The sequence below is a fragment of the Cyphomyrmex costatus genome, unplaced genomic scaffold (genome assembly GCF_001594065.2).
Source record: "Cyphomyrmex costatus isolate MS0001 unplaced genomic scaffold, Ccosl1.0 scaffold193, whole genome shotgun sequence".
Classification (NCBI taxonomy): domain Eukaryota; kingdom Metazoa; phylum Arthropoda; class Insecta; order Hymenoptera; family Formicidae; genus Cyphomyrmex; species Cyphomyrmex costatus.
Window position 1 is genome coordinate 1227860 of NW_017275965.1, and position 9852 is coordinate 1237711.

The 9852-nt window shown below is 41.7% G+C and overlaps 1 protein-coding gene across 1 annotated transcript in view; it reads right to left on the minus strand.

The window, feature by feature from the left end:
• LOC108772777 (uncharacterized) overlaps positions 1 to 1125 on the minus strand; it is a 1857-nt gene extending 732 nt beyond the window's left edge. Inside the window, exons 1-2 of the mRNA XM_018538391.1 lie at positions 1066 to 1125; positions 346 to 540 (exon numbers count right to left, since the gene is read on the minus strand). Of these exons, the coding sequence (XP_018393893.1) occupies positions 346 to 537 (192 nt within the window). The 5' untranslated portion in view covers positions 538 to 540; positions 1066 to 1125. The remainder of the gene's footprint in view (positions 1 to 345; positions 541 to 1065) is intronic.
• Between the last annotated feature and the right edge of the window lie 8727 nt (positions 1126 to 9852).

Genomic DNA, 9852 nt, shown 5'->3' on the forward strand with positions numbered 1-9852 from the left:
TATATATATATATATACATATACCAATATTTATATAGCATTTGCAATTTTTATGCCGCAATTTTTCTTTTAACTCTAAAATATTTCAAAGGCCAATCTCGATTAAATCAGATATTTACAGAAACGAATAAATTCAATCGTCTATTTTACTGCTCTTTAATTTTTTGTCAACTAAAATTTGTACGAAAAAATTTTTTAATTTTGGAAAATTATTAGTATACATACAGATGATTATAATTACTCAAAAAGTTTTTCGATACATAAAAGATGAATTTTTTGTAAAAACTTATTTAGATTTTTGAGGATTTCATAACTGTTGCGATTATTGTATAAGTATAATACATACTATGTCGTTTGTCCTTGGGTTTTTGCATACCCACTCGATATTGTTTTGCTGCTCAATTCGTTGCTGATGTCCCCATCCTTGGCCAGGATTGTTTCCTCGTCCATTTTGGAAGCCAGGATAACCAGACCACCCTGGATAAGCTTCAGTCTCGATGGCTATGAGCAATGCTACAGCGATCAACAGTATCTTCATTTTCTATTGTTTAAAAGAAATAAATCAAATAAGTAATTAGTGTAAAGAAATGACCAATATAATCAAAACTAGATCCTGGCGATCAATAATTATTATATATAAATTCTAAATACATTTTTAGTTGTATAAATTGCGTTACACAAAGTCCGTAAACATCAGTTTCGTAACGCAATCATAAACTGACGCTAAAATAATAATGTCACAAATTAAATTGATCGTCAATTTAATAATATTGCTATAATAATTTAAAAAGAACTTGAAACATTTTGAAAAAAATTATTACTGCGGAAAATATCAGATAGGTAACGGATAGATTTTGCACGAGTTATAAATTGTGTAAACTACACCTTTAATATGAGCGACTTCTTTTAACATAAACTTTACAAATGTATAATCTTTAAAACATTTTTTAATTTTTATTAAAAGTAAAAAAAATGAAAAATATTTTTAATTACACATAAAATTTAGTCGATAAACAGTCGTTGAAATCTGTGGATCGATCGCAACTTCACTTACAGAAAGACTTACAGTAATATCACTAATAGTATCTGAAGAAGAGCCAGAAAGCCCCACGATTAACGGGGAAAAAACTGCACTTAGTTAATAAGCCGTCATCGCAGCGTCGTTTCCTTATATAGCGATTTATTGGCACGCAACCTCCGCTCATCCGGTGTCCAATTGAATTCTATTGACACAATCAACTGTAGGTGAAACGGAGATTTTGATTCATGAATGACGTCGGCAAATACGTTATGACGCCGCATTATATACACGATTTGCGTATATAACACGCGCAAAAGACAATTCGCGCTATTAAAATCGATTAGGATCTTCTTTTATTCCTTCTCTCTCTCTCTCTCTCTCTCTCTCTCTCTCTCTCTCTCTCTCTCTCTCTCTCTTTTTCGTTCTCAAGGCAATTCGTCGTCGTAATACCGGTTTGGAGTTTTGAGCGAACCGGTATCGCGAAATTACGCGAATCGCTTCGACGGCTGCCGCTATCATTAAGCAACGAATTACAGGACGCCGTGAGCCGGCGGCCGACGCGGAATTATTGTAATTTATGTCACGGTTCATCGCCACGCCGCCATCGCATATATACGTCCAGCGTATGAAAGGTCAATAAATGTCGCACTGGCTACGGCGCGCTTTTTGCCAGAGAGCTACAAAATTAACGATTCCCTCACCTCGCAGCGGCAACCGTTTGCGGTATTCGATGGAGGACTAGTAAGCATAGACATTATGTAATTTCGAAATGATGCTTCACGATCTAACAAGGAAATGGATCTATAAATATTTTTTGTGCTCTACAATTCCAAAGTCCATCGAAATCGATGAGGGATTATTCCAACGGTTTTCTTGTATAAGTCTTCGTCATTATAGTAACGCACGATGATTTCGATGAAAATGCTGAAATATTAAGGAAAACGATGATTTCATCGTATTTATACTATATATGTTCAAGTATAATTCTTAAATGTACATACAAACTCCTGGACGTTGCGTTTAAATTAGTAACGTACTTTTATTATTGAATTAAAAATTATTAACTTTGATATTTATACATATCTTTTTTCTAATTTACGCAATCAAAAGGTTTCATCTATTTTTTGTAAAAAAAATTATATTTTTTTTTTACACATAAACATCCAAACCTGCATACAACTGTATGTCGGCATACCGGATTACAATTCCAACCGTTAGATGGAACCACTGGAGCTATCGTAACGTGTTACAAACAGCGTTCTTCGACGGAGAACGAATTAGAGACGGATTATGGAAAAGAGATTTCGAATATACACAATCAACTGCGTTTTTGTTGAATTTAGCAAATCTTATCGGTTCAAAAGTCGAACGTTCAACCTCTTTAAAACCGTTCACCTTCAAGTCCAAACCGCATCTATATAAACTTCAACTTTTTAAAAAATAAATAATGTAATATTTCGAAAATGTGTAGACTTTCGAAGATTCATGTTTACCTCATATCCACATTTCGTTTCTTCGATCAATGTACGTGCCGAAGGTGATGAATCAGTCGCGTTCTACAGCGAACACGTATCCCCCGCTACCCCTTCCTCCCCTCCCCCCTCGCACCCCCTCTTCGCATTAAAGCGCTCGATAATTCCGAGAGTTCTGCGTTTTTATCGCGATCCCTTTTAGAAAATCTTCCACGAATATATCGCTGCGCTTCTTTTTCTCCCGCCGCCGTTCTATTTTTCTTCTTCGACCGGGCAACGGTCCAATGATCGACCACGGTCGTGTTCCGCGGCGGCCGGAGTAAAACGAACACAAGGTCCTCAATGAACGAAAACACTCTTCGTCGTGGAGTGTGGTCGGTCGAGCACCACGATGTGTCGCCTTAAGAAATATATATGCCTTTTCGCCGCGCTATCGCCGGGCTCTCTATCGCCGATCCCGATTACCTTCGAGGAAGCCGCGCTCGAATCATTCGCGTTAATTCGACGATTCTCTAATTCTCTTCCCTCCTCTGTTCCTTTTTTTATTTCGATACGGACCACGTAGACATACTATATACACTCACAGAGGAGGACTCTTGGACTTAACGCCTCTCTTATTACCGCGCGCGACTATTGCCTTCCTAATGAATACCGTAATTTATAATACGGAGCGGCTGCTTTTGTCGGTTTATTGGGCGCGGAAACCGGGGGACTTCAAAGGCATCCCCTTATCACATTTATGTGTCACGCTATTCGGCTATCGTCGGGTTATCGATCGTCGGGGATTTTGTAATTCGGTTTGCTTTTGCGTCCGCAAATTAAATGCGTGCAATTACGCGATGCCCTATCTAGGTGATAATTAAACGGACAGTACTATCAATTATAATGTTAATGTCAGAGAAGGCACGATGAACTTTCTCTCCAACGTAAAAGGAAAAAGAATAAGATGACTCGTGCAAGAAGTTCAGCTAAAAAGAATAGGTCTCCTGATATTGACAAAGTTTCAATATTTCGTCAGCTTTGGTATTCTTATACATGTATCATTTGTTTTATTATTTGAATTTATGTTCCTGCGATATTCCACCTTTACCCAAATAACGACATTAAACATGAGAAAATGGGTAGAGAATAGAGGATAATGCGATTTTAATTGCATACGCCAATACATTAAAAGGGAATTACATCGTTTAATGTGCAATTACTTGATATTATTAAAGACGAATCAACGTCATTGCGGATTCAGTAATATCGTGAAAAGAAGGAAGTTCTCAGGTCACAGAGACGTCATCACCGTTGAATCTCGGGAATTCGTTTTTTCCTCTTTCTCTTTCCACTTCCCTCTTTATCTCTCGGTTTTCTCCGGTGCAACTTTTTCTCGAAATAATTGACGCGTTTCTCCTTCGTGGCGATCCCACGAAACGCGCTCGCACACATATATAGATCCAACGAACACATGCGGAAAAGAGGCCGTGAACATCAATGCGTCCCTCCGTCCGCGATGTGACAAGACCGACAGACCGCATGTCCATCGCGTCGGCCGGGGACAGAATGGGACAGAAGGAGGGAACCGGAGTTCACGAGCGGTCGAGTATTCGAAATCGAGAATACATCCCCGCGACGACAACGACGACAACAACTGTGACGATGGTGTGGGAAGGAATCTTAGTTGTAATGCGGACTACAGAGAGCATTATTTATTAATAGCAAACCCGATGATGCGCGCGCGCATGATATGTAAATGTGTGTGTGTGTGTGTGTATGTGTGTGGGGCGGGGGGGGGTACCACCGCCACGAGGGAGTGGCGTGGCGGAACGCCATGCTAGAGCGAGCGCAACAACACGATGAATCGTGGAACGGATCCCTCGTGCCCCCTCGACACCCCTCTTTCCATCACCGGGGTACGATCTTCCTCCTTTTCATCGACTCGTCTCTCTCCCTCTCTCTTCCACTTCAGCCACCCCCCCCCCGACCTCCTATCCCTCTCGCTCTTTGCGCGATCCTTTGCCGCACCGCTCGCTCTTTCTCTCTTCTTTCCGCTTCGCGTCTTTCTCGCTCCCTCGCTTCACTTCCAACCTCCCTCTCTCTATTCATCTATCTGTCTCCGTCGTTCGGCCTCTCGCTCTCTCTCTCTCTCTCTCTTTCTCAGCCAACACATGGACGCGATTCTCGCGCGCGCACCCAAGGGACGGTCCGCCGTTGTAGGAGAGTGGACGAACGCTTTGTCGGCGCCCGCGGCCGAGATCAAACGCACCGGCCGTTACCTCCTTTCCCCCGCGCCGTAACACGACCAAGGTTCCACCGTCCGTTTGTTCGTTCGTTCGTTCGTTCCTCCGCTCCCCAACCTCTCTCTGCCGTAGTCTTCCTCCGTCTCCTACCCTCGCCCGTTCTTTCTTCCTTTTTCCCGCCGGTATCATCCGGCAAACCGCGCCGAGAGAGTCCAAGCAAAACCGACCGACGCCGGTTGGCCGGCGAGTCGCTCTCTCGCCGCGTTCAGCTCGCGGCAAAACTGTATTATAGCCTTCTCCGTATCCTGTCCGGCGCGTCTCGGGGGCCTCCGTCCATCTCGCGACCTCTTCCCGCCCCTCCCCGATTCGTTCCTCTCTCGCGATAAATATTTACCTCGCCCTTTTGACGCCGTTACCGTCTAATCGACGCGATCGCGCGGAATCCTCGCGACAGTCGGCCCGGCCGATCGACACCCTGTTATACGATCCGCTAGAACGGCTAGGATAACCATACCCGAATATATGCGGTTGTGTTGAAAAAGCAATTTGCAAATATCGTAAAATTCTAATATGATTGATCTTGTCCTTAGTTTCTCACTGACACTAAATGTATAAACCAACCGTGTTAAAGAGTCTCACAACGATTGCAAAATGTACGTACTTATTATAATAAAATAAAATTTCTGGAACATATATAATTCTTATTGTCAATTCTTATCGGTATAATTTCGATAAGTATCAAATTTTTAACTAATTTTAGCGCGGAAGGATGACCTTTAAAAAGAGTACGGATATACGTAAACTTATACGATCCACATCCCACAAAACGCAGATCATTTCAACGTTGCTGTAGAAGCTTTTGTTCTTTACGATGCACGACAATAAGTTTCATCCCCCTGTCATCTAATTAGCGACGCTGACATCGCGGATACACGGCGATATCTCATCTTTTTGCGAGCAGATAATTAAAATCGACATAATGCCATCGAGTTCAGTTCCCGATACGTTTCCGAGACAAGCGAGACTAACTTACATTTGTTCGCTAAGGGATTAAAAATGCGTTGACTGATGTGACTAATACGAAAGCGAACGTATCCGAATTATAATCGGTTTTGGTTTCTCTTTACGCTTTATCTCTGACGCACAGGTGATCACTGGCGAGATCAAAGGCGCTTAGGCGAAATTAGAGAGAAAGAGAGCGTGTTCCTTGACGGTGGCACAAGACGCATCTGGAAATAGTTTATTATTAATAGATGACTCGAATTCACACACAACACGGACAGAGAAAGAGAGAGAGAGAGAGGGAGGGAGAGTTAGTGCCTGCTGCCGGCGTTATTTCGAGGTTAGTCTGTACCCGCGTTTTTGAGCCGCGCGTTTTATTTCCCCTTACAGCGCGTCGCGCGGCGCTCCCCTCCGCCCCTCTCGCCCCTATCCGCAGGCCGCACCATCCTGCTCCCTCCGAACCCCCCCCGCACAGGCTCGCCGCCGTTTCCCTTTTGCCTCAATCCTCCCCTCGCCGTGCCGCTCCGCTCGCCGTTCACCCGACTCTCTCTCTCTCTCTGCCGCCTCTTAAAAACGAGACTTGCCGCCGACTTTCCGACAAAGGAATAAAGAAAAGAAACAACTAGCCACGCTACTCGGCTGCGAGGATGGCACGGCAAACCGTACCGCAACGCGGCACGGCACGGCGCGGCGCAGCACGCCGCAGCGTGGCATGGCGGGTAGAGAGCCTTTCTGTACAGGGAGTGTGAGGGGGATGCTTCGGGCCGACCGACCGGCCGGTCGTTCAATGGCGTCGCCATCCGGGGACTCGCCCTAGGAAATAGAGAATTCCGAACGACGGAATTGCGCGGTATTTACTCGGCTCTCTCTCTCCCTCTCTCTCTCTCTCGGAGAATCCGTGCTGCATCCGCAGCAAACATTCCGCCGTTACGATTCGGTCTGTACTTACTGTACAACCCATTTTAAGATATGACAACTCCGTGGGTATTCCACCGATAGGTCACAAATTTCGTGATTTTTACAGTAGATACAAAAACGAAGGAACCACGTTTGATTAAAATACCTCGAATCGATTAAATGCAACAATTTATGTAAAGCGAGCGGTATTAGAGTTGTAATAAATTTCTCATCCTAAGATTTCGTAACTTTTGCTTGATTCTACAAAATTTTATAATTTTCTTCGGACTTAATTCACCAAGATATTTTTCTAATTTTTTGTATATATTTACACGATCGCGATTGAATGATCGTGTAACGAAATGAAAACAATAATTGAGAAAATCAATTAGTTACATTTTTCCGTTTCAAATAATTCTTTTCTTCAAAAATAGAAATATACACCTTTGCGAAACAAATCAATTTTGTGTGACTGCATTGTTGACTTCAAAGATATTAAACATTTTGTATTTATTTTGTCCTTATATGGAAACCATTGAACATTGAGAGATCGACACAGTAGTATAAGTTACTGTTAACATGGAACTATTGTAACATTTCTTCAAAGTGGGAAAATGTTAATCGAAGAATGCTTACATATCTGTTAAATTTACTTGTTTCTCAAAAGTGTATATTTCTCTTTTTGAGGAAAAGAATTATAGTGTAACTAATTGATTTTCTCAGTTATTTTTTTTGTTATGGTTATTCGTTACACGAGAATTCAATCGCGATCGTGTAACTTTTTCTCTAGAGTGAAAGTATGAAGAACGAAAATTTTATATATGTATTGCACAATACATACATATACATAAAATTTTCATTTTTCACGCTTCACACGTTTTACACGCATCATACAACAAATTTCACTTTTCACGTTCCTCAAGGGAAAAGCTACATGATCGTTTTTTAAGTAAAAGCTACGTTTTAAAATTCAAGGTTCGTTTCGTATTTTATTTTTTGAATGTATATGCAACACACACACACACAAAACAATTTTACTTTTCACGTTCCTTAGGGAAAAAGTCACACGATTGTTCTTCAGGTAAAAGCTACGTTTGAAGGTTTAAGATTCACTTGGTATTTTATTTTTTGAAATCATGTTACACCCATAGAACGTGAGAAGGGACTGACGAGGGGCTATGTAAAAGCGTGGAGGTGTCAGTATATATGTACAATATCTCGCGACGTATAATATTTAATTTCGCGCTTACGCGGCCAGCGCGCGGGACGTTGCATACAAAGGAGGCCTGTCGTGTTTTTGTTCAAGTTAATTGTTTCCCTTCTTCTTCTTTTTTTTTTTTCTTCTCCATTTCGATCGAGCGTGCTGCTAACAGTAGCGCACGGCGCATTAGTATTAGGGGGAAGAAGGAGGGTAGAGACGGATGGATGAGAGGGATGGAAGAGGGTAATCGTCGATGTATAGGTGAAAGGTGTGCATCCCGAAAAACGCAAGCCGAGACTCCTTCGGCGGCGGCGACGCCTATGTTTCTTCTGAAACACCGCTAGGAGATAATAGCGTGCGGGTACAGTCTCCAAAAAGAGTATCTCCGATTTGACACGAGCGGACTTTCCGAGTAGTATTGCGCAGCACACTCGGCCGAGTCTCAGTCTCTCGGTGAAGCAATGTAAATAAAGAATATCCCGACGAAAGGAACAAGAACGCGAAATCGGAGCGCATTTCTCTAATTTGCCTGTCACCCACCATCCCCGCCTCCTCCCCCTTTCTCACTCCCTTTTCTCTCTCTCTCTCTCTCTCTACCCCCGCGTCGCTGTCTTTCATCTCCCCGTCTGACTCGTGATTCATTGAAGCGTCGAAACAACACAACCGCGCGTTTGTGAACGATGACGTGCGTGTCGTCGACGTAAACACCGAAGTGATCTCAATGACGAGAGGGCTATCGATTCTCACAACGGAAACAGGCCGGAAGTTTAGGGTTTCCTTTTTCTTCTTCGTTTTCCTTTTTCTTCCTTTTTAACAACAATCGTGCGATTAAGTTTCTCTCCACGTGTAATTTTACACACGCGGGAACGGGATCGGCTTATTTATCGCGCGAGTATTACTCACGCGGGACGAAAACAAAATAACGAATTCGATCTTTTGGTTATCGATCTTCGTACACCGTCGTTAAATTCGGGTGATTACTATAACGCGTGATTACTATAATTCAGGTCAATTTTTCGATCACGAGATAAATAGCGTCATATTTTACGTCAGTACGCTACAAGAAGTATATATCATGCTTTTTTTCTTATTTATCACTGTTGGTGAAAAAGTTGAACGTCAGTTTGTGAATTAATAAATGAAACAATAATTTTAAGGGAATATCTCATAATTCTGTTTCACAAAAATTGGTGTATGACGTCAAATAAAGTTCGTTTTGTTTTAGCTGAACTTCTTGTACAGTTTTCTCTTTCTTTTCATATTGGAGAAAGAAAGAGAAAAGACGATTTCTATGAGCAAAAAGTTCGGTTAAAAAGAACAGACTTATAGAAACTCAAATAGCGTTTTCCACTGCGGGAAAACTAATGCAATTGAGGACAAATCGACTTACATATTTTCAATGTTAATAAATAATGTAATCCTTTTCAAGTTACGAAGTTATCGTGACAACAAGGAAGATATACAATTAAAAGCGTCATTTATTAACTTATTTAATTATTAAATTATTTATTAACAATGGAAATATTTAACTCGATTTGCATTCAATTGCACTCAGTATGCACCAGTGCTGCATTAATAATTTTCTCGGTGGAAAACGCTAAAGATATTTGATGATTTTCAAAAATTCCAAATAAGGACAAGAAGGACAAAAAAATTTGAGACATTATTGAAAGTATATGAAAGAGAAGATCATGAAATTTTGTTTAGAAATCAGGAAAAAGTTATGGAACGTTAGGATGAGGAATTTATGTGACAACCCTGATTGAACATGCGAAGTCGACGACGACGCAACAAAGTCGGTTTTTGGAAAGTAATCTGATTTGACGTGCCGGAAGATAACGAAGGTCGATTGTCACTTGGCGATCGGCAGCGAGTTTCGCGTTAATCTCCGGGATTGACGGCATCAAGCGTCGTAATCGTCCTTCTCGCATCGAAACTCGAACTAACAGCATCAAGTTAATCCTTCCTCGTCGTTAAGCCTGTCCCATGCTATTTACAATTAGCCTATCGCCTATAGAATCGAATTGAGTTTCAC